A 25,652-nucleotide genomic window follows, 5' to 3' on the forward strand; every position below is an offset into this window, starting at 1 on the left:
GTCAAGACCGAGACAGGCTGAGACTGAGACAAGACCAAGGCAAGATGAAGACTCTGGGGGTCGAGACTGAGACGAGACCAAGACAAGATCAAGACTCTGCGGTCAAGACCAACCTGAGACCAAGGCGAGACCAAGACAAGACCAAGACTGCTCGGGGTCAAGACTGAGACAGAGACCAAGCTGAGACCAAGACAAGATCAAGACTGGACCACTAGGGCCTGTAGTCCATTGTCAGTCCTCAGAGGGTTTCTGGTCAGATCGTAGACCACTATGGTCTGTAGTCCACCGTCAGTCCTCAGAGGGTTTCTGGACAGATTGTGGGACACTAGGGTCTGTAGTCCACCGTCAGTATCAGAGGGTTTCTGGGCGGATTGTAGACCACTAGGGTCTGTAGTCCACCATCAGTTCTCAGAGGGTTTCTGGTCAGATTGTGGACCACTAGGGTCTGTAGTCCACCATTAGTCCTCAGAGGGTTTCTGGTTGGATCGTAGACCACTATGGTCTGTAGTCCACTGTCAGTCCTCAGAGGGTTTCTGGTCGGATCGTAGACCACTATGGTCTGTAGTCCACCGTCAGTCCTCAGAGGGTTTCTGGTCGGATTGTAGACCACTAGGGTGTGTAGTCCACTGTCAGTCCTCAGAGGGTTTCTGGTCAGATCGTAGACCACTATGGTCTGTAGTCCACTCTCAGTCCTCAGGGGGTTTCTGGTCAGATTGTGGACCACTATGGTCTGTAGTCCACCGTCAGTCCTCAAGGGGTTTGTGGTCAGATTGTGGTCACTAGGGTCTGTAGTCCACCGTCAGTCCTCAGGGGGTTTCTGGTCAGATTGTGGACCACTATGGTCTGTAGTCCACTCTCAGTCCTCAGAGGGTTTCTGGGCGGATTGTAGACCACTAGGGTCTGTAGTCCACCCAGTCCTCAGGGGGTTTCTGGTCAGATTGTGGACCACTAATGTCTTTCTGTTCTCAGGTGATCAGGTTCTGGAGTGGAACGGCCGGTTTCTCCAGGGCGCAACATTTAACGAGGTCTATAACATCATCCTGGAGTCCAAAGCGGACCCACAGGTGGAACTAGTGGTGTCCCGACCAGTCGGGTGGGTTGAAGGTCACATGATCAGATGAAATAGATGTAAATCAGTAAAAGTGTAATGTTCTGACAGAATGGTGTGTTCATGATCTTTGTTCTCACAGAGACGTTTCCAGAGCTGCAGACGCCGCCGTCATCACGCTCGACTCCAGTGAGTTTAATCCTAAAGCGACCACAGAGCAGGACGAGGACAAACAGGCACTTTACTCCAGCATTCAAGATCACATGATCGACTTTACCACATTACCATCTTAAACAATTTAACCCTTAAAGGTCCTTCAATATCCAAACTCAGAGATGACGATTCTAATTTTATGAACTCTGTTCATTCAACAGCAGCCAAAATGGTTAGAACGTCAAAAAAACAAACTGTCCCTAGGATGTAAAGGGTTAACTGTAGTGGTCTCTGTGGTCCTGGTCAGCCCCTGTCTGCCTTTATACATGGGTCTTTGTCTAATACTGTCCCGTCTATGTTGGTGGGTCTCTGGTTGTTGTCAGATTTGTTGTATAATTTTAGTTTCATTATTACAGTGATGGTCACTCTACCATCAGCCTGGTACTACAGAGAGAATTAGCCTGTGGCTACAATCTGGCACGTTTACACGTCTAAGTTCATCTCTGTCCTCTAAGATAAATAAATAAACCTGACAGAATGTCGGGACCCTCTCATTGAGAAGTCTAGAATGTTCAGAAACTCTACGGGGAGAACAGCGAGATTTTCTAACCAGTCATAAAAGTTACGAACATGTTCTTCAGAGGTCTTTAAAACCCGTTCTTTAGCTTATGTAGCGTATGTTTGGTACCAACAGAACGTAGAGTTGAAGATAACAGAAGTGTCGCTGCAGGTTCTATTCTAATGTTCTACGTTCTACCTTCAGGTTCTAGTTCCTTCGACTCTCAAAAAGTTGGCCCTTCGATTTCTGTCACGTCTCCCATGAGTCCCAGTGTTCTATCAGGACAAGTCTCAGTAAGTTTACCCAGCATGCATTGCTGCACCACACAACACACCCATTAGCCATTTCCGTGTTAACAGGCGTTTCCATGGTAACGTGTTTGTTTCAGACAGTGAACAGGCGTGCTCTGGTGCCAAGAATTCAGGTAATGGATTCTATAGAGAAGTGAGACATCTTACCGCCAGCCTATCTTTGCTTTCTACACCTCTGGTCCTAGTTGTTAGTTCACATAGAGTTTTACACGTAGACGCTGCCTGGACGGCCACTGTTCATGCTATTGGAGCCGCCGCCATCTTGGAGAGGGGTAGCAGCAACTCTAATGAATGTACGTCTATGACAGCAGGTCTAACCTCGATGTCGATGAAATCTGAATTCAGGATGCTCGGTAAAATAAAACACCAGGTTCACATGTTGTAAGGCCACGGTGGTCCTTTTTGCTCAATAAAGAACCACAGTAATCTCTAGTTCTGGATCAGACTTGTTAGGACGAACCCCTGCGTTCTTTATTTCCCCGAGTATCCTGGATCATAAAACACATCTGAGGTTTGAGACAAACAGACTGAAAATAAATGCTGTCAACACTTTAATCAGGATACACCTACACCCATTAGAACTGATGATTACACCTCTCCAAGATGGCGTCTGTGTTGACTTATGTCAGCAGTCTGGCAGCAGCATCTATGTGTAGTTAGCCTGTGGTTAGTCAGGGCTCTAAGCCCCGCCCACCAGTAGGTCAAAGATAATTGGTTCTATCTCTGTCAAACATAGGGCAGTGGAGTCCTGAATTAGAACCCTCTGTGTCTGCAAGGTTCCTCTAAGTTCTCCTTCTGTTTTGTACAGTCATATAGTTGTCTCCGTGTTCCTGAGTCAGTTCTTTAGGGGTAGTCCAATAAGGTTCATTTGGTCCACTAGTAACTTATTCTACTCAAGTAGAGTAAGAATCGGTTCTTTAGGGTTCTGTGGAGTTCTGGCCTTAAATGATCCTCTTCTGCTGGGTTCTTGTTGAGTTTTTTCTGAGTTGTAGGTTCTCTGTGTTATAAAGCGTTCTGTGTTGTGAAGGGTTCTGTGAGTTATGAAGGGTTCTCTGTGTTATGAAGGGTTCTCTGTGTTGTGAAGGGTTCTCTGTGTTATGAAGGGTTCTGTGTGTTATGAAGGGTTCTGTGTGTTATGAAGGGTTCTGTGTGTTGTGAAGGGTTCTGTGTGTTATGAAGGGTTCTGTGTGTTATGAAGGGTTCTGTGTGTTGTGAAGGGTTCTGTGTGTTGTGAAGGGTTCTGTGTGTTATGAAGGGTTCTGTGTGTTGTGAAGGGTTCTCTGTGTTATGAAGGGTTCTGTGTGTTGTGAAGGGTTCTGTGAGTTATGAAGGGTTCTCTGTGTTATGAAGGGTTCTGTGTGTTGTGAAGGGTTCTCTGTGTTATGAAGGGTTCTGTGTGTTATGAAGGGTTCTGTGTGTTGTGAAGGGTTCTGTGTGTTGTGAAGGGTTCTGTGTGTTATGAAGGGTTCTGTGTGTTGTGAAGGGTTCTCTGTGTTATGAAGGATTCTGTGTGTTGTGAAGGGTTCTCTGTGTTATGAAGGGTTCTGTGTGTTGTGAAGGGTTCTGTGTGTTATGAAGGGTTCTCTGTGTTGTGTAGGGTTCTCAGTGTTATGAAGGGTTCTGTGTGTTTTGAAGGGTTCTGTGTGTTGTGAAGGGTTCTGTGAGTAATGAAGGATTCTCTGTGTTATGAAGGGTTCTCTGTGTTGTGAAGGGTTCTGTGAGTTATGAAGGGTTCTCTGTGTTATGAAGGGTTCTGTGTGTTATGAAGGGTTCTGAATGTTGTGAAGGGTTCTGTGTGTTGTGAAGGGTTCTGTGTGTTGTGAAGGGTTCTGTGTGTTGTGAAGGGTTCTCTGTGTTATGAAGGGTTCTGTGTGTTGTGAAGGGTTCTGTGTGTTATGAAGGGTTCTGAATGTTGTGAAGGGTTCTGTGTGTTATGAAGGGTTCTGTGTGTTATGAAGGGTTCTCTGTGTTATGAAGGGTTCTGTGTGTTGTGAAGGGTTCTGTGTGTTGTGAAGGGTTCTGTGTGTTATGAAGGGTTCTGTGTGTTATGAAGGGTTCTGTGTGTTGTGAAGGGTTCTGTGTGTTATGAAGGGCTCTGTGTGTTGTGAAGGGTTCTGTGTGTTATGAAGGGTTCTGTGTGTTATGAAGGGTTCTGTGTGTTGTGAAGGGTTCTGTGTGTTATGAAGGGTTCTGTGTGTTGTGAAGGGTTCTGTGTGTTATGAAGGGTTCTGTGTGTTATGAAGGGTTCTCTGTGTTATGAAGGGTTCTGTGTGTTGTGAAGGGTTCTGTGTGTTATGAAGGGTTCTGTGTGTTATGAAGGGTTCTCTGTGTTATGAAGGGTTCGGTGTGTTGTGAAGGGTTCTGTGTGTTATGAAGGGTTCTGTGTGTTGTGAAGGGTTCTGTGAGTTATGAAGGGTTCTGTGTGTTGTGAAGGGTTCTGTGTGTTGTGAAGGGTTCTGTGTGTTATGAAGGGTTCTGTGTGTTGTGAAGGGTTCTGTGTGTTATGAAGGGCTCTGTGTGTTGTGAAGGGTTCTGTGTGTTATGAAGGGTTCTGTGTGTTATGAAGGGTTCTCTGTGTTATGAAGGGTTCTGTGTGTTGTGAAGGGTTCTGTGTGTTATGAAGGTTTCTGTGTGTTATGAAGGGTTCTGTGTGTTGTGAAGGGTTCTGTGTGTTGTGAAGGGTTCTGTGTGTTATGAAGGGTTCTGTGTGTTGTGAAGGGTTCTGTGTGTTATGAAGGGCTCTGTGTGTTGTGAAGGGTTCTGTGTGTTATGAAGGGTTCTGTGTGTTATGAAGGGTTCTCTGTGTTATGAAGGGTTCTGTGTGTTGTGAAGGGTTCTGTGTGTTATGAAGGGTTCTGTGTGTTATGAAGGGTTCTCTGTGTTATGAAGGGTTCGGTGTGTTGTGAAGGGTTCTGTGTGTTATGAAGGGTTCTGTGTGTTATGAAGGGTTCTGTGAGTTATGAAGGGTTCTGTGTGTTATGAAGGGTTCTCTGTGTTATGAAGGGTTCTGTGAGTTATGAAGGGTTCTGTGTGTTATGAAGGGTTCTCTGTGTTATGAAGGGTTCTGTGTGTTGTGAAGGGTTCTGTGTGTTATGAAGGGTTCTGTGTGTTATGAAGGGTTCTGTGAGTTGTGAAGGGTTCTGTGTGTTATGAAGGGTTCTCTGTGTTATGAAGGGTTCTGTGTGTTGTGAAGGGCTCTGTGTGTTATGAAGGGTTCTGTGTGTTATGAAGGGTTCTCTGTGTTATGAAGGGTTCTCTGTGTTGTGAAGGGTTCTGTGTGTTGTGAAGGGTTCTGTGTGTTATGAAGGGTTCTGTGTGTTGTGAAGGGTTCTGTGTGTTGTGAAGGGTTCTGTGTGTTATGAAGGGTTCTGTGTGTTATGAAGGGTTCTGTGTGTTGTGAAGGGTTCTGTGTGTTATGAAGGGTTCTGTGTGTTATGAAGGGTTCTGTGTGTTGTGAAGGGTTCTGTGTGTTATGAAGGGCTCTGTGTGTTGTGAAGGGTTCTGTGTGTTATGAAGGGTTCTGTGTGTTATGAAGGGTTCTCTGTGTTATGAAGGGTTCTGTGTGTTGTGAAGGGTTCTGTGTGTTATGAAGGGTTCTGTGTGTTATGAAGGGTTCTCTGTGTTATGAAGGGTTCGGTGTGTTGTGAAGGGTTCTGTGTGTTATGAAGGGTTCTGTGTGTTATGAAGGGTTCTGTGAGTTATGAAGGGTTCTGTGTGTTATGAAGGGTTCTCTGTGTTATGAAGGGTTATGTGAGTTATGAAGGGTTCTGTGTGTTATGAAGGGTTCTCTGTGTTATGAAGGGTTCTGTGTGTTGTGAAGGGTTCTGTGTGTTATGAAGGGTTCTCTGTGTTATGAAGGGTTCTGTGAGTTATGAAGGGTTCTTTGTGTTATGAAGGGTTCTCTGTGTTATGAAGGGTTCTGTGTGTTGTGAAGGGCTCTGTGTGTTATGAAGGGTTCTGTGTGTTATGAAGGGTTCTCTGTGTTATGAAGGGTTCTGTGTGTTGTGAAGGGTTCTGTGTGTTATGAAGGGTTCTGTGTGTTATGAAGGGTTCTCTGTGTTATGAAGGGTTCTGTGTGTTGTGAAGGGTTCTGTGTGTTATGAAGGGTTCTGTGTGTTATGAAGGGTTCTCTGTGTTATGAAGGGTTATGTGAGTTATGAAGGGTTCTGTGAGTTATGAAGGGTTCTCTGTGTTATGAAGGGTTCTGTGTGTTGTGAAGGGTTCTGTGTGTTATGAAGGGTTCTGTGTGTTATGAAGGGTTCTGTGAGTTATGAAGGGTTCTTTGTGTTATGAAGGGTTCTCTGTGTTATGAAGGGTTCTGTGTGTTGTGAAGGGTTCTGTGTGTTATGAAGGGTTCTGTGTGTTGTGAAGGGTTCTGTGTGTTGTGAAGGGTTCTGTGTGTTATGAAGGGTTTTGTGAGGGAAAGGAGCCACAGGTCAGACTTGAACTCTGACTGCACAGGAGCAAGGTACTGGTTCTTTATTGGTTCCTTACCAGTTTTTTATTGGTTTTTCATTGGGTCTTAATAAGTTCTTTTCTGTTTTTTGGGGTCCTCATTGTTTTTTCATTGGTTCTTTTTTGACTTTCTATTGGGTCCTTATTGGTTCTTTATCAGGTCCTTCTTGGTTCTTTATCAGTTTCCATCGGGTCGTTACTGGTTCTTTATCAGTTTCCACTGGTTTCTTATTGGTTCTTCATCAGGTCCTTATTGGTATTTTATTAGTTTCCATCGGGTCCTTATTGGTTCTTTTATTAGGTCCTTATTGGTTCTTTACTGGTTTCCATTGGGTTCTTATTGGTTCTTTATCAGGTCCTTATTGGTTCTTTATCAGTTTCCATTGGGTTCTTACTGGTTCTTTATCAGTTTCCATTGGGTCCTTATTGGTTCTTTATCAGTTTCCATTGGATTCTTATTGGTTCTTTATCAGGTCCTTATTAGTTCTTTATCAGTTTCCATCGGGTCCTTATTGGTTCTTTATCAGTTTGCATTGGGTTCTTATTGGTTCTTTATCAGGTCTTTATTGGTTCTTTATCAGTTTCCTTTGGGTCCTTATTGGTTCTTAATTGGGTCCTTATTGGTTCTTCATGGGTAAGAAGGTTCTCTCCTGTTGTCTCGAGTTCCTTAGCTGCTCTGTTAGCTGCAAATGCCCCATAATGTTCTCCAAGGTCCTTCTACAGGGGGGTAGGGCTCTGTTCTCCATGTTCTGCTCTCAAGAGAACCATTATCTTACAGGTTAAGCTGTGGTACGATAAAGTCGGTCATCAGCTCATTGTCACTATCCTGGGAGCCAAGGAACTTCCTGTCCGCGACGACGGTAGACCACGGAACCCATATGTGAAGATCTACTTCCTGCCTGACAGAAGGTGAGAACCAATCAGAGGTTCAGCTGGTTCCAGTATGTGTGATGTTCTTCAACATAGTGTTCTCTCTGGTTCTGCGTCTACTTCATGGTTCCTGTGGTTTTGATGTAGAACCAGCAGAACGTCTCCTTGTCCTCTGTTCTCAAACTCTGCCGTTCTCTCTCACAGTGATAAGAGCAAACGGAGAACAAAGACTGTGAAAAAGTCTGTAGAACCTCGGTGGAACCAGACCTTCATGTACTCTCCGGTCCATCTGCGGGAATTCAGAGAACGCATGCTAGAACTCACTGTGTGGGACCAGGCCCGAGTCCGCGAGGAGGAGAGCCAGTTCATGGGAGAGGTAGGAACACATGGAGAACACACAAAGAACACACAGAGAATAAATGGAGGGGATTTTTGTGGGCATGACAAGAACACATATAGAACATGTAGAGAAGATGAAGAGCATTGAGAGAACACAGAGAGAACAGGTGGAGAACCTTTTATGTGATAGGTATGTTCAGTATTTCAGTTAGCCCTGCTTTAAAACGAGTCTGGGTTCTCTATGGGCCCCCCTGGAGTCTAGGTTCTCTATGGGCCCCCCTGGAGCCTGGGTTCTCTATGCCTAATTAATAGCTCTTTAAATCCTCTGTGAGATTGATCCACCAATGAGCTGTCAGCCCTCACAAACATCCCGAGGTCGTTAGTAATCGTTTATGGTCGTGTCTCTTAAGTCAGAGCGATGATGTTCTACGTTCTGACGCGGTTCCTCGTTCTCTCAGTCTGATCCAGATGAACTTTGACTCTCTGGTCATGACAGTATCTCTGAGGAGAAGCTCTTTCAGATGTTGGTGAGAACACCACTGAATCATCTGCATAAAACCAAACTTGGTGTCTTTGTCCTTAAAGGTGAGTGCAGGGTTGGGAGAATTTTTTGGAAGCTTTCATGAATTGATGATGTTGAATGGACTGGAGGGTTGACTACACGTTCTCCCCGTGGGTTCTCTGGGTTCTCTGCCCACCTTGTCAGGTTAACTGGTGACTCTTAATTGGCCGTAGGTGTGAGTGCGGGCGGGCCCAGTTGTTTGGTCCAGGGACCGGTCCAGGGTCTACCATGGCTCTTGCCCTATGACAGCTGGAATGGTTCCAGCCCCCGTGACCCCAAACAGGATCAACGGGGTAGAAAATGGATGGATGGGTGATGTTTAATAGTGTTGGTGAAAGGTTCCAGCCCTGGTGGACACCAGAACGGCGTTTATCTGGGTTTCCATAAATGCTCACGCTTCTGTTTTAAAGGAGTTGGTAAAAGAGACCACTGTGGTCAGGAGCATCCACCAGATCTTCTCTTTATTCTGTTGGAGAACGTGTAGTGGACTAAAGGTGCTGTTGTTCTGTGTTTGGGGATAAGACCAATTTAGGATTACTCAGTAACCCCGCCTCCTCCCCTCCCCCTGCAGGTGTTGATCGAGTTGGAGCATGCTCTGTTGGACGATCAGCCTCACTGGTACAAACTGCAGCTTCATGACGTTTCCTCTGTGCCACTGCCCAACGCCTCCCCCTACCTGCAGAGGAGGGGACTGCAGGCCGAGGACTCGCCCAGCAGCAGGAGGCTGCAGAGTGAGACGCACGCACAAACACAAACACTCACACGCACACATGGACACATGCACGTGCACACAAGAGCACGGTGGAAGGAAGGCGTGTGCATGCCCACACGTGTGATGGTTTACCAGCAGAAGTGCATGTATGCAGCCAGACAGTCACACACATGAACACTCATGACATGATTCTACTTCTCTAAGTCACCTCAGGCCACGGTGTGTAAAAATGACATTAAAAATAATAATTAAAATAACATTAAAAATAAAACTAAAAATAACATTAAAAACAATAATGAATATAACATAAAATATAATATCGAAGTAACATTAACAATAATACTAAAAATAACATTAAAAATAAAAATTAATATAACATTAAAAATAATAACAAAGTAACATTAAAAATAATACTAAAAATAACATTAAAAGTAATTATTAATATAACATTAAAAATAATATAAAAAATAACATTGAAAATAATACTAAAAATTACATTAAAAAATACTAAAAACAACATTAAAACTTAAAAAAATAATATTTAAAATAATTATAAAAATAACATTTAAAATTGTTATAAAAATAACATTAAAAATAATAATTAATATAACATTAAAAATAAAAACGAAATAACATTGAAAATAATAACAAAAATAGCATTAAAAATAATACTTAAAATAACATTAGAAATGATAATTAAAATAACATAAAAATAATAATTAATATAACATTAAAAATGATACTAAAAATAACATAAAAAATAATACTAAATATAACATTAAAAATAATACTAAAAATAACATTAAAAATAATACTAAAAATAACATAAGATTATAATAAAATTAATATTAATAATAGCATTAAAAATAATTATAAAAATAACAATTATAATAACATTAAAAATAATAAAAACAACATTGGAAATAATTATTAAAATAACATTAGATCATATCTAATAAACACACAATCTCTTTTATCGCTCCATATGCAAACACATGTCAGACATGCAGTTTGTTTTCATCTCTTTCTATTTATTATTTGTTCATTTATTTATTGTTTGTTTATTAATTTGTTTATGTGTTTAATTGTTTGTTGGTATGCTTATTTGTTTTTTTCTTTCTTTGTTAACGTGTTTATTTTTTTCTCTTTTTTCACCTTTTTTTAATTTCTGTTACTTTTCTCCCATGATGCTTTGCCAGACAAAGGCCAATACTATAACTCAGGTAAAAACAGCTCACTGTGTTTGTGTAGTTTCTCTTTAGAAAGCTGATGAATGAATGATAATATTAATATTCAAGAGCAGAGATTAAGCCACGCCCCCATCTTTAATGGATTGTTCCTGTGTTCCTGGTCAGTTCCGGCTCGTCTTGTTCTGTGTCAGTTAGAGACTCAGGCTGCCGGTATATGATGGTGTAAACGTGGTAGATCACAGACATGAGGACAGGATTTTAACACTACCATCCTCTGAACAAGAACACAGACTAGTGGATCTCTAAGGTAGGCCTTTAAACTGTCCTAGGAGTCTGTCCAAGCAACTACAGAAGAACCAAGGATACAGAAACATGCCTTACAGAGGTTCATCGTTGGTGTCAACTTGGTGTGTCTGCAGATTTTGGCCACAGCAGTCAATTAGAGGAGGGTTATGGTGACTGTAGAGGTGTGGTAGATTAGAGGAGGGTTATGGCGACTGTAGAGGTGTGGTAGATTAGAGGAGGGTTGTGGCGACTGTAGAGGTGTGGTAGATTAGAGGAGGGTTATGGCGACTGTAGAGGTGTGGTAGATTAGAGGAGGGTTGTGGCGACTGTAGAGGTGTAGTAGATTAGAGGAGGGTTATGGCGACTGTAGAGGTGTGGTAGATTAGAGGAGGGTTATGGCGACTGTAGAGGTGTGGTAGATTAGAGGAGGGTTATGGCGACTGTAGAGGTGTAGTAGATTAGAGGAGGGTTATGGCGACTGTAGAGGTGTAGTAGATTAGAGGAGGGTTATGGTGACTGTAGAGGCCCCCCCACAGGCCTGGACCTAGCCCCCCCACAGGCCTAGGTGTAGCCCCCCACAGGCCTAGGCTTAGTCCCCCACAGGCCTAGGCTCAGCCCCCCACAGGCCTAGGCTCAGCCCCCCACAGGCCTAGGCTCAGCCCCCACAGGAATCGGCGGTGGTTGTTGTGGGCAAGGCCTTTGAAAACGTCTGTGAATCCATCTCTGATGTCAGAGAGCTGGTCTACACCGCCACATGACAGCAGACTGTAGGTCTGTCTGCTGAGTAGGACTGTGTTGGCTTCTCGTGTTCTCTTTTCCAGGGTTCTCGTGAACCTGGTTGTTGGGGTCTTGTGGAGGTTCTAGTCCGGCGTTCTTGGTGTGGTTTCAGGTCGATTTTGAGAAGCCTCTAAGAAGTCAGAGTAACGGTCAGAGGGATCATGAGCCGTTGTTCAGCTGGCAGGGCTGATCTAAGTTCTGATTCAGGACCATGTTATTTGGTGTCTGGTCTTGTGAGGACCTCCCCTGTCTTGTTGAGGTCCTTGAGTCTGGTCCAGTTTGTTTCCGTTCTAGGGAATCTTCAGGAACATTCTAGAGGAGCAGTGGAGATGCTCGTCCCTTTACCTGACCAGGTTGAAGTAGGATGGTCTCCTTCTCCAGGCCCCCTGCCGGCCTGAACTGATCCTGTTCCAGGTGTCAGCTCAGTAAACATGGGTTCTATGAGCGGCGCTGTCTCAGAGAACATGATTGTTGACTCAGAGATGATCCAGAGTCGTGTAGGTCCCAGAATCTACATTACTTTTCTCTCTGCTGTAGAGCCTTCGATCTGCTGTTGAGTTTGTCTGAAGAGGGGGTGTGAATAAAGTTTGGTGATTGATGATTGACAATCCATGGATCCGTCCGTCTGTCTGGGTCTCTCCCTCATGAAGGCCCCACATGGATTCACATCAGTTTCCTGCCATGTCCCCATTCAAACATGTGCACGTGCTTGTGCACGAGCCTAGCACCCCACTGAAGTCTGACTGGGGACCCCCAAAATAAAGGTGCCAGAGACCAGGGACCCCCAAAATAAAGGTGCCAGAGACCGTGGACCCCCAAAATAAAGGTGCCAGAGACCGGGGACCCCCAAAATAGAGGTCCCAGAGACTGTGGACCCCCAAAATAAAGGTGCCAGAGACCAGGGACCCCCAAAATAGAGGTCCCAGAGACTGTGGACCCCCAAAATAAAGGTGCCAGAGACCGGGGAGCCCCAAAATAGAGGTCCCAGAGACTGTGGACCCCCAAAATAAAGGTGCCAGAGACCGGGGAGCCCCAAAATAAAGGTGCCAGAGACCGGGGACCCCCAAAATAAAGGTGCCAGAGACCGGGGACCCCCAAAATAAAGGTGCCAGAGACCGGGGACCCCCAAAATAAAGGTGCCAGAGACCGGGGACCACTGCTGGACCTGAAGGTGGTTGAACAGCCAGGAACATTCTAGAATAGTTATGTGGAGACAAGGCCGTCCATGAGGGGGATAACTGGGAGGGCTTTCTGGGGCCCAACCAAACTGGGAACATGGAGGTCAGCTAAACCATGGTCCATTAAAGCTGAGCTGTGATATCCATATTTTATATTTGACCTGAAAAATTAACCATTCTTAAATGAAACAAATCTCTTTTTTAAATAATGTGTAGCTTTCCTAAAAATGTAAATCTATTCTGTTAGAAAAATTAAAATGGGTTAAAAATTAAATAAAAAGGTTAAAAATGAGTGGAAATCTGGTGAAATGGGAAGAAAAATAATATAAACTGGCAAAATAGTGCTAACTGGGAAAGAAAATATGGGCAGATATTGGCAGAAATCGGTCAAACTGGCAAAAATGGGCATATCAGATAGTTAAATGTGGTTAAATAGGGACAATTGGGCGTAAAAAGTGGTAAAATGGGGTTAATAGTGGCAATAATGGGTCAACAGAGGCACCATTATGCTTAAGTGGCAATAATTGGTTTAGAAATGGCAAAAACAGGCAGAAGAAGTGGTGGAAAGAGTTTAAAATGGCAAAAATAAGAGTTAAATGGCAAAAATGTGTTAAAATTTTTTTGGGAAAAATATGAAAGCTGGTTAAAATTTGGCAAAATTAAAGTAAAGTGGCCACAGTGGAATTAAAAAAAATATTCTTAAGTTTTTTCAGGGAATCTGGTGACCCCCTCTGATTGTCTCGCGACCCCCAAGGGTGTCCCAACCCCAAGGTTGAGAACCACTGCTTGAGAGGGTTCTCAGGGGTCCCTGATGGGGTTGTTCATGTTCCTGTTAGGGTTAGGGTTGCCCTGTAGAACCCTAACCCTGGGTTCTACAGGCGACTGATGGAGAGTGAGCGATGGTGTTCTGGTTCTTGAATCATGGAGACATTGTTTCGGAGGTTCTAGTGACAAACAGCCAATTCCTGCTGCACTGAGCGCGCTCTGTGTGTTGCATTAATCCACCGTCCTGCAGAGGATTACAGCCAGAGCTGCTTACAGGATTAACTCTGCCCCTCCCTCACTCACTGTGTCCCCCCGTCTCCCCCCACAGGGTCTCAGAGGATCAGTGACAGCGAGTTCTCGGATTATGACTGTGAAGACGGCATCGGGGTGATATCAGGTAAACTCCATTTCCCATCATGCACTGCACACAGCTGGTCAGACCAGGAGGGAAGAAGCCCTTGTTTTAGTTATTGTATCATCTTTAACTCCTCCCACTCCTGTAAGGTTTTTATTCCTGACCAGCAGAGTCTTTAAAAGTACTGATGTTTACCCCTTTACTGATTTTATAAATCAAGCTTGGTCAATAGAATTTGACAAAAACACTCTAATGTCAAAGTGAGAACAGGTTTCTATAAAGTAATGTCAATGAATTTAAATTCTGTACTGTAAAAAAATAAATGCATAAGTATATATGTCTTTACATGGATAGGTCTCAGTCAGGATCAAACATCTGGACTCTGGAGTTTTACTCCATTCTTCTGTGATAAACTGCTCAAGCTCTGTCAGGTTGATCAAGGATCAGGACTGGACAGCCCTTTTCAAGTTCAGTCTCTATTCTCTGTTGGACTGAGGTCTGGGCTTTGACTCAGTCGCTCCAGAACATTCTCCTCGTTGTCTTTAAACCATTTCTGTGTAGCTTTCTCTGGATGTTTCGGCTCATTGTCTGACTGGAGAATAAATCTTTTCTAAGCCGTAGATCTCTGTCAGACTGAAGAAGAGTGTCCTCCAGGATTCATTTTTCACTCTACCTTTACAAGCCTTCCAGGGCTGGAAGCTGAGAAGCATCCCCACAGCATGATGCTGCTGAGAAGCATCCCCACAGCATGATGCTGCCACCAGCGTGCTCCACAGTGGGGATGGTGTGTTTGTGGTGATGTCAGTGTTTGGCGTCTTGTCTGATGGTCTCAAAGCTCCATTCTGGTCTCATCAGACCAAAGACCTTTCTTCCTCTTGCCCATGGAGTCTCCCACAGTCCTTCTGGTGAACTCTAGTCCAGATTGAATCTGAGTTTTCTTCAACAGTGTCTTTCTCTTTGCCACTCTCCCATAAAGCTCTGACTGCTGAAGAACCCGGCCAACAGTTGTTGTCTGCAGAGTCTCTCCATCTCAGCTGCTGAAGCTTGGAGCTCCTTCAGAGTAGTCATAGGTGTCTTGGTGTCCTCTCTCACTAGTCTCCTTCTTGCACGCCCACTCAGTGTGTGAGGACGGTCTGATCTAGGCAGATTTACACATGTGACATATTCCTTCATTTCTTCATGATGATTTAACTGAACTCTGGGGGATGTTCAGAGACTTGGAGATGTTTCTGTCTCCATCCTCTGACTTAGACTTTTCTGCAACCTTTTCTCTGTGTTCTTTTGCCTTCATGGTGTAATAGTAGCTAGGAATACTGGTTAACTGGACCCTCCAGACACAGGTGCAGGGGCGTATCTAGGGATTTTGGGCCTCCAGAAAGAATATCACACAGGCCCTCTCTTAGCTGGCTAGCCAAGCAACAACAGTACATCATTTTTTACAGATATCTCTGCATTTTAATGTATTTTGAAAAATAATTTCCCCATTTATGAGCAATACTTTTACTATGCTTAAACTGAATTTACTTACATTATTTCACAGTGCTGGACTATACCATGTGGACATTTGTAAGGGAGCAGAGGCCCCCAAGTATTTATTTTATACAAATTTCTGTCTGTTGACCAATCCATTTTGTAGCTTTCGACTCAACAATGACACTAATCAGTAAAAAAAGTAGATAAAAACACACTTTTCATTGCAGGCTCTCCCTACTGTGGGCCTGGATAATCAGTACCCTTTCCCCCCTGTGCTACACCCCTGCACAGGTGCATTTATCCTCCAATCACCGAGACACATTCTCTGACCTCAGCTGATCCTCATTTCACTGTGGCACTACTGGGACCAGCTGTCTGGACCTCTGCTGGATAAGGACAGTCACTCTAAAGCAGCCATTCTCAACCTTGGGGTCCCGACCCCAAATGGGGTCGTGAGATTATTTCTTGGGGTCGCCAAATCATTTTGGAAAATATAAATGCACAAAATTAATATTAAATTACATAATTTCAGACATGGAGTTGTTTTAGTTGTTTTCTGCCAATCAACTGAGTTTGTATGATCTGAACTCTGCGCGGGGGATTCTGTTCAGTGATGCACAGCGGAAAAAAAGAAACAAAGAGAAAGAAAAAAAAAAGGTTGGCGCGTTGTTGCTTTAGCCACAGCGGCAGCAAGTTTGCTAGCTACCAGATGCTGGAAAAATGGAGCGATGGCTTCAAAGAAAAAGTGTCCCAGCTCAAGACTTGGGCCAGCAGCAGCAGCAGGGTCCCAAGGTCAGGAAAGCCTAACAGGAGGACCACCACCTGAGAAACGTAGCGCACTGGGGCCGACACTGGCTGATAACGCTTCGAGGCTACGTAAATATCAGCCCGACTTTTTAAAATATAGCTTTTCGTGCACGACAAGAAACAACACGGAATACCCACAGTGTGTCATTTGCTTTGAGTGCTGGCACACGAGAGCTTGAAACCAGTAAAACTCAAGAGACATTTAGAGACAAACACAGCAGCTTCATTGATAAGCCAATTGATTTTTTTCAGTGCAGAGAGCAACAACTAAGAAGCCAAAAACCAGTGGTGAGTGAATATTCTGCAGTCCCTGCTAAGGCCCTGGCAGCTTCATATGAGGTGGCTTATCCGGTGGCTCAATCTAAAAAGGCTCACACGATCGCGGAGAGTCTCATCCGTCCCGCAGCTGTAGTGATGACAAGAGCATTGCATGGGGAGAAAATATCTAACACTCTTTTAACCGTTCCCCTTTCAAATGACACTGTGGGGCGCCGCATTCAGGACGGGGCACATGACATTAAAGATCAACTCACTGACAGAGTGAGGAAGAGTGGAAGATTGTCCCTGCAAATTGATGAGTGCACAGATCTGTCAGGAGATGAGCAGCTGCTGGCCTTTGTGAGTTACAGGTACGAAGGGAAAATGCACGAGGATGTTATTTTGCTCATCAATGGAGGGAACATGCACTGGACGGGACATTTTCAACAAGCTCGACTGTAACATCCAACAAGAGGGACTGAGATGGGAGAGCTGTGTATCTGTGTGCACAGATGGAGCTGGAGCTATGCAGGGGGCAAGTAAAGGTTTAAGGGCCTGCGTGTTGGAGGTAGCTCCTCATGTGAAATTTCTGCACTGCATAATCCACAGGGAAGCGCTCGCTGGCGGGCGCTTGGGCCAGAGCTTCGTGATGTTCTCCAAACATCAGTTCAGATTGTTAATTTCATTAAATCTCAGCCACTGCAAAGCAGACTCTTTGCCACACTCTGACATGAACTGGGATCAGATCACGAAGCACTTCTCTTTCACACAGAGGTCAGGTGGCTTTCTCATGGTAAAGTTTTAACGAGGCTCTTTGAACTGCGTGAAGAAGTCCGCATATTTTTATCAGACTGTAGTTCTGCCCTTGCTGACTATCTGACTGACACAAAGTGGGTTGCAAGCCTCGCATACTTAGTCAGCATTTTTGACAAAGTAAACAGCTTAAACTCGTCCCTACAAGGCCCAAACACAAATGTCCTTATTCTCTCTGACAAGGTCACAGCATTTAAGAGAAAGCTGGAGCGGTGTGCTGTGTGAATGGAAGGGGGTAGTGTTGAAATGTTCCCTGAGCTGATGACTATGAAAGGGCTCACTGCCTCTCAGCTCAGGAGCCTGCTTGAAAGTTTCAATAAGTACTTCCCAAACGATGACACGAAGTACGACTGGATACGGCAGCCTTTCACCACCTCCACCGCGCATCACCCTCCTTCAGAGCTGCAGGACGCCCTGCTGGATCTCTCCTCTGACCGCACATTACTGACTGCTTTCTCAGCATGCACACTGGAAGAGTTCTGGTTGTCAGTAGCTACAGAATACGCAGCATTGTCAAAAGCTGCAACCGATGTCCTGTTTCCATTTGCATCCACATATCTGTGCGAAAAGACCTTTTCTGCGCTGACATATCTGAAAAACAAATACAGATCACGACTCCTCAGAGTTGAGAGAGACCTTCGCGTGGCCGTGTCTAACATAAAGCCAAGAATGCAACTGCTCTGTTCAAACAAGCAGGCCCAGCCATCACATTAAATAGTTGTTGCAGCTATTTGGCTGCCTGCAAAAAATAATTTAAAAAAGACGTGAAATAGAGTTAGGAGTTTTTGTTAACAAAACATAAACATCTCTGCTTTGACAGGGAAAGGGGCTGAATGAGCGGGTTGACAGTGTACGATTTCTAAAGATCCCCAAAACCCTGAAAATGTTGAAAGACCAAATGTTCTGACTCGTTCTTTTTCATGTTCACAAGCTCTCAGCATCATAGATGATTAAAATGAAACATGGGCCGTTTTTCTCCCCAGTGTGTTTTGAAAAGGCTTTTAGTGTGTTGACTGTTGTTTTCTTTTATTAAAAAGAGAAATAAAGTTTGCGTTAATTGTTTACATTTTAACTGGCTCAACTACCAGCAATTCGATGGATGTAGCGACCTTTGTGGGTCTGTTAGTCATGTGAAAGAGTTTTTGTGATGCTGCTTTATGTTTTTCAATAAATCCAAAAGCCATTTGCAAGACCTGTGTCTCAATAAGAAACCGATAGCTAAAGTGTGATCTTAAGTGCTTGGTTTGTAAATCAGACAGTATGCTGTACTGGTCGGGCGTGTAAGCGACAGAAAGGACTCAGAAGCCTTTAAATTATTAGAAGTTATGAATTTAGACAGAATGTCATGAAAAAACAAGTATCTATTATAGTACACGTTATTCATCATAAACAGAAATATCCCTCAACATCTTGAGCAGAAGCTCATTCCCAGAGGCAAAGCTGCTGCTTTTTTCTTTCACACTTGTTGACGATCGCTTCACTTAGTTGTGTTCCCGCTATCTTTGATTTCTCCACTGACTTTAGAGTTTTATTGACGACCAATGACAACCAATAAAGGGAGTAGAATAAGAACTCTAAAAATATTTTTCAGTTGTTTTTTCAGTAAAGCTGCACCATTTTTGTTTCAGCACCGCGGACAGCACCCGGTTTTACCTGCCCCCCTTTTTCTATGTTTCAGACTACAGGCAGAATGGGCGGGACTTCCACAGCTCCACCCTCTCTGTGCCGGAGCAGGCGATGATATCCAATCACTGCCCTCGATCTGACATGGTCAGGATGAGGTCACGGTCGCCGAGCCAGCCACCTCCTCATAGGTAACTAGTCATTTGACCTTTGACCTCTTTTCTCTCTGAGCTCTGACACGCTGACCTCTGACTTCTGGTTGTCAGCGGTAACCCTCTCTACCCGCTGTACCGCGAGGACGCCGTGAGGCTGCTGAGAGGCTCCAAACTGGGCCGGGCGTACTCGGACGCCAGCCAGTACAGCAGCCTAGACAGGTAAGACAGGTAGAGAGACACACCTGGACTGGGTCACGTAGGCCACAGTCAGTCAGAAGGGATGAGTAATAAAACCACTGAGTCAGCGTTTTATTAAAGCAATGAGTAGGTGCTTGTCTAAATGACTGTCAGCATATTTCTATTGAACTGAGTCAGCAAATTTCTACTGAACTGAGTCAGCATATTTCTATTGAACTGAGTCAGCAAATTTCTATTGAACTGAGTCAGCAAATTTCTACTGAACTGAGTCAGCAAATTTCTATTGAACTGAGTCAGCAAATTTTTACTGAACTGAGTCAGCAAATTTCTACTGAACTGAGTCAGCATATTTCTATTGAACTGAGTCAGCAAATTTCTATTGAACTGAGTCAGCAAATTTCTACTGAACTGAGTCAGCAAATTTCTATTGAACTGAGTCAGCAAATTTTTACTGAACTGAGTCAGCAAATTTCTATTGAACTGAGTCAGCAAATTTCTATTGAACTGAGTCAGCAAATTTCTATTGAACTGAGTCAGCAAATTTCTATTGAACTGAGTCAGCAAATTTCTATTGAACTGAGTCAGCAAATTTCTATTGATCTGAGTCAGCATATTTCATTTACCTGAGTCAGCATATTTCTATTTAACTGAGTCAGCATATTTCTATTTATTTGAGTCAGCAAATTTCTCTTGAACTGAGTCAGCATATTTCTATTAACCTGAGTCAGCATGTTTCTATCTAAATGAGTCAGCATATTTTCATTTAACTGAGTCAGCATGTTTGTATCTAACTGAGTCATCATATTTCTATTTACCTGAGTCAGCATATTTCTATTTACCTGAGTCAGCATATTTCTATTGAACTTAGTCAGCATATTTCTATTGAACTGAGTCAGCAAATTTCTATTGAACTGAGTCAGCAAATTTCTATTGAACTGAGTCAGCAAATTTCTACTGAACTGAGTCAGCAAATTTCTATTGAACTGAGTCAGCAAATTTTTACTGAACTGAGTCAGCAAATTTCTATTGAACTGAGTCAGCAAATTTCTATTGAACTGAGTCAGCAAATTTCTATTGAACTGAGTCAGCAAATTTCTATTGAACTGAGTCAGCAAATTTCTACTGAACTGAGTCAGCAAATTTCTATTGAACTGAGTCAGCAAATTTCTATTGATCTGAGTCAGCATATTTCATTTACCTGAGTCAGCATATTTCTATTTAACTGAGTCAGCATATTTCTATTTATTTGAGTCAGCAAATTTCTCTTGAACTGAGTCAGCATATTTCTATTAACCTGAGTCAGCATGTTTCTATCTAAATGAGTCAGCATATTTTCATTTAACTGAGTCAGCATGTTTGTATCTAACTGAGTCATCATACTTCTATTGAACTTAGTCAGCATATTTCTATTGAACTTAGTCAGCATATTTCTATTGAACTGAGTCAGCAAATTTCTATTGAACTGAGTCAGCATATTTCTATTGAACTGAGTCAGCAAATTTCTATTGAACTGAGTCAGCAAATTTCTATTGAACTGAGTCAGCAAATTTCTATTGAACTGAGTCAGCAAATTTCTACTGAACTGAGTCAGCAAATTTCTACTGAACTGAGTCAGCATATTTCTATTGAACTGAGTCAGCAAATTTCTATTGAACTGAGTCAGCAAATTTCTATTGAACTGAGTCAGCAAATTTTTACTGAACTGAGTCAGCAAATTTCTACTGAACTGAGTCAGCAAATTTCTATTGAACTGAGTCAGCAAATTTCTATTGAACTGAGTCAGCAAATTTCTATTGAATTGAGTCAGCAAATTTCTATTGAACTGAGTCAGCAAATTTCTACTGAACTGAGTCAGCAAATTTCTACTGAACTGAGTCAGCATATTTCTATTGAACTGAGTCAGCAAATTTCTATTGAACTGAGTCAGCAAATTTCTATTGAACTGAGTCAGCAAATTTCTATTGAACTGAGTCAGCAAATTTTCACTGAACTGAGTCAGCAAATTTCTACTGAACTGAGTCAGCATATTTCTATTGAACTGAGTCAGCAAATTTCTATTGAACCGAGTCAGCAAATTTCTACTGAACTGAGTCAGCAAATTTCTATTGAACTGAGTCAGCAAATTTCTATTGAACTGAGTCAGCAATTTTCTACTGAACTGAGTCAGCAAATTTCTATTGATCTGAGTCAGCATATTTCATTTACCTGAGTCAGCATATTTCTATTTACCCGAGTCAGCATATTTCTATTTATTTGAGTCAGCAAATTTCTCTTGAACTGAGTCAGCATATTTCTATTAACCTGAGTCAGCATGTTTCTATCTAAATGAGTCAGCATATTTCTGAAGTACTGAGTCAGCATATTTGCATTTACCCGAGTCAGCATGTTTCTATTTAACTGAGTCAGCATATTTCTGAAGTACTGAGTCAGCATATTTTCATTTAACTGAGTCAGCATGTTTGTATCTAAATGAGTCATCATATTTCTATTTACCTGAATCATCATATTTCTATTTACCTGAGTCAGCATATTTCTATTTACCTGAGTCAGCATATTTCTATTGAACTTAGTCAGCATGTTTCTATTTACCTGAGTCAGCATATTTCTATTGAACTGAGTCAGCATGTTTCTATTGAACTGAGTCAGCATATTTCTATTGATCTGGGTCAGCATATTTCTATTGATCTGGGTCAGCATATTTCTATTGAACTGAGTCAGCATATTTCTATTGAACTGAGTCAGCATGTTTCTATTAACCTGAGTCAGCATATTTCTATTGAACTGAGTCAGCATATTTCTATTGATCTGGGTCAGCATATTTCTATTGAACTGAGTCAGCATATTTCTATTGAACTGAGTCAGCATGTTTCTATTAACCTGAGTCAGCATATTTCTATTGAACTGAGTCAGCATATTTCTATTGATCTGGGTCAGCATATTACTATTGAACTGAGTCAGCATATTTCTATTGAACTGAGTCAGCATGTTTCTATTAACCTGAGTCAGCATATTTCTATTGAACTGAGTCAGCATGTTTCTATTAACCTGAGTCAGCATATTTCTATTGAACTGAGTCAGCATGTTTATATTGAACTGAGTCAGCATATTTCTATTGAACTGAGTCAGCATGTTTCTATTAACCTGAGTCAGCATATTTCTATTGAACTGAGTCAGCATATTTATATTGAACTGAGTCAGCATGTTTCTATTTACCTGAGTCAGCATATTTCTGGAGTACTGTGTCAGCATATTTCTATTGAACTGAGTCAGCATTTTTCTATTGAAATGAGTCAGCATATTTCTTTTCAACTGAGTCAACATATTTCTTTAGAACTGAGTCAGCATATTTCTTTCTACCTGAGTCAGCATATTTCTATTGAACTGAGTCAGCACATTTCCATTTACCTGAGTCAGTATGTTTCTATTTAACTGAGTCAGCATATTTCTATTGAACTGAGTCAGCATATTTCTATTGAACTGAGTCAGCATATTTCTATTGAACTGAGTCAGCATATTTCTATTGATCTGAGTCAGCATATTTCTATTGAACTGAGTCAGCATATTTCTATTGATCTGAGTCAGCATATTTCTATTGAACTGAGTCAGCATATTTCTTTCTACCTGAGTCAGCATATTTATATTGAACTGAGTCAGCATGTTTCTATTTACCTGAGTCAGCATATTTCTATTGAACTGAGTCAGCATGTTTCTATTTACCTGAGTCAGCATATTTCTGGAGTACTGTGTCAGCATATTTCTATTAAACTGAGTCAGCATTTTTCTATTGAAATGAGTCAGCATATTTCTTTTTAACTGAGTCAACATATTTCTTTAGAACTGAGTCAGCATATTTCTTTTTAACTGAGTCAACATATTTCTTTTGAACTGAGTCAGCACATTTCCATTTACCTGAGTCAGTATGTTTCTATTTAACTGAGTCAGCATATTTCTATTGAACTGAGTCAGCATATTTCTATTGAACTGAGTCAGCATATTTCTATTGAACTGAGTCAGCAAATTTCTATTGAACTGAGTCAGCATATTTCTATTGATCTGAGTCAGCATATTTCTATTGAACTGAGTCAGCATATTTCTATTGAACTGAGTCAGCATATTTCTATTGAACTGAGTCAGCATATTTCTATTGAACTGAGTCAGCATATTTCTATTGAACTGAGTCAGCATATTTCTATTGAACTGAGTCAGCATATTTCTATTGAACTGAGTCAGCATATTTCTATTGATCTGAGTCAGCATATTTCTATTGAACTGAGTCAGCATGTTTCTATTGAACTGAGTCAGCATGTTTCTATTGAACTGAGTCAGCATATTTCTATTGAACTGAGTCAGCATATTTCTATTGAACTGAGTCAGCATATTTCTATTGAAATGAGTCAGCATATTTCTATTGAAATGAGTCAGCATATTTCTTTCTACCTGAGTCAGCATATTTCTCTTGAACTGAGTCAGCACATTTCCATTTACCTGAGTCAGTATGTTTCTATTTAACTGAGTCAGCATATTTCTATTGAACTGAGTCAGCATATTTATATTGAACTGAGTCAGCATATTTCTGGAGTACTGTGTCAGCATATTTCTATTAAACTGAGTCAGCATTTTTCTATTGAAATGAGTCAGCATATTTCTTTTTAACTGAGTCAACATATTTCTTTAGAACTGAGTCAACATATTTCTCTTGAACTGAGTCAGCACATTTCCATTTACCTGAGTCAGTATGTTGCTATTTAACTGAGTCAGCATATTTCTATTGAACTGAGTCAGCATATTTCTATTGAACTGAGTCAGCATATTTCTATTGAAATGAGTCAGCATATTTCTATTGAAATGAGTCAGCATATTTCTTTTTAACTGAGTCAACATATTTCTTTAGAACTGAGTCAGCATATTTCTTTCTACCTGAGTCAGCATATTTCTCTTGAACTGAGTCAGCACATTTCCATTTACCTGAGTCAGTATGTTTCTATTTAACTGAGTCAGCATTTTTCTATTGATCTGAGTCAGCATTTTTCTATTGATCTGATTCTCATATTTCTATTGAACTGAGTCAGCATATTTCTTTTTAACTGAGTCAGCATATTTCTATTTACCTGAGTCAGCATATTTCTATTTATTTGAGTCAGTTAATTTATCTTTGACTGAGTCAGCATATTTCTATTGAGCTGATTCAGCATATTTCCATTTAAGTGATTCAGCATATTTCTATTTATTTGAGTCAGTTAATTTCTATTTACCTGAGTCAGCAAATTTCCATTTTCCTGAGTCAGCATGTTTCCATCTGATTCAGCATATTTTCATTCAACTGATTCAGCATGTTTCTATCTAACTGAGTCAGCATATTTCGATTTACCTGAGTCAGCATATTTCTATTTACCTGAGTCAGCCTAATTCTTTTAACCTGAGTCAGCATATTTCTATTTGTTTTGGTCAGTGAATTTCTATTTAACTGAGTCAGCAAATTTCTTTTAACCTGAGTCGGCATAATTCTATTTAACTGAGTCAGCAAATTTCTTTTAACCTGAGTCGGCATAATTCTATTGAACTGAATCAGCATATTTCTATTGAAATGAGTCAGCATATTTCTTTTTACCTGAGTCAGCATAATTCTTTTGAACTGAGTCAGCATATTTCTATTTCACTGAGTCAGCATGTTTCTAAAGTACTGAGTCAGCATATTTTCATTTACCTGAGTCAGCATGTTTTCATTTAACTGAGTCAGCAAATTTCTGTTGAATTGAGTCAGTATATTCTTATTTACCTGAGTCAGCATGTTTGTATCTAAATGAGTCAGCACATTTCCATTCAGCTGAGTCAGCATATTTCTATCTAACTGAGTCAGCATATTTCCATTTACCTGAGTCAGCATGTTTGTATCTAAATGAGTCAGCATATTTCCATTTACCTGAGTCAGCATATTTCTATTTACCTGAGTCAGCCTAATTCTTTTAACCTGAGTCAGCATATTTCTATTTGTTTTGGTCAGTGAATTTCTATTTAACTGAGTCAGCAAATTTCTTTTAACCTGAGTCGGCATAATTCTATTTAACTGAGTCAGCAAATTTCTTTTAACCTGAGTCGGCATAATTCTATTGAACTGAATCAGCATATTTCTATTGAAATGAGTCAGCATATTTCTTTTTACCTGAGTCAGCATAATTCTTTTGAACTGAGTCAGCATATTTCTATTTCACTGAGTCAGCATGTTTCTAAAGTACTGAGTCAGCATATTTTCATTTACCTGAGTCAGCATGTTTTCATTTAACTGAGTCAGCAAATTTCTGTTGAATTGAGTCAGTATATTCTTATTTACCTGAGTCAGCATGTTTGTATCTAAATGAGTCAGCACATTTCCATTCAGCTGAGTCAGCATATTTCTATCTAACTGAGTCAGCATATTTCCATTTACCTGAGTCAGCATGTTTGTATCTAAATGAGTCAGCATATTTCCATTTACCTGAGTCAGCATGTTTGTATCTAAATGAGTCAGCATATTTCCATTTACCTGAGTCAGCATGTTTGTATCTAAATGAGTCAGCATATTTCCATTTACCTGAGTCAGCATATTTCTATCTAACTGAGTCAGCATATTTCTATTTACCTGCGTCAGCATATTTCTATTAAACTGAGTCAGCATATTTCTTTTTTTTTTTTTAAAGATTTATTTTTGGCCTTTTTGCCTTTATTTGATAGTATAGGACAGGGGATAGAGTCGGAAACAGGGGAGAGGGTGGGGAGAGACATGCAGGAA

General features: G+C 41.5%; 1 protein-coding gene across 5 annotated transcripts in view; it reads left to right on the top strand.

The window, feature by feature from the left end:
- The window catches only part of rims2b (regulating synaptic membrane exocytosis 2b), a 137,457-nt gene that overhangs the window by 61,208 nt on the left and 50,597 nt on the right, over positions 1-25,652 (top strand). For 4 of the 5 annotated variants that reach the window (XM_041808726.1, XM_041808728.1, XM_041808729.1 and 1 more), the window contains exons 11-19: positions 970-1,093; positions 1,191-1,237; positions 1,965-2,053; positions 7,305-7,435; positions 7,601-7,772; positions 8,869-9,028; positions 13,533-13,601; positions 18,589-18,724; positions 18,800-18,907. In XM_041808726.1, coding sequence (XP_041664660.1) covers positions 970-1,093; positions 1,191-1,237; positions 1,965-2,053; positions 7,305-7,435; positions 7,601-7,772; positions 8,869-9,028; positions 13,533-13,601; positions 18,589-18,724; positions 18,800-18,907 — 1,036 coding nt within the window. The remainder of the gene's footprint in view (positions 1-969; positions 1,094-1,190; positions 1,238-1,964; positions 2,054-7,304; positions 7,436-7,600; positions 7,773-8,868; positions 9,029-13,532; positions 13,602-18,588; positions 18,725-18,799; positions 18,908-25,652) is intronic. The other variant, XM_041808731.1, reaches the window with a different exon arrangement.

The sequence above is a fragment of the Cheilinus undulatus genome, linkage group 16 (genome assembly GCF_018320785.1).
Source record: "Cheilinus undulatus linkage group 16, ASM1832078v1, whole genome shotgun sequence".
In the NCBI taxonomy this organism is placed as follows: Eukaryota; Metazoa; Chordata; class Actinopteri; order Labriformes; family Labridae; genus Cheilinus; species Cheilinus undulatus.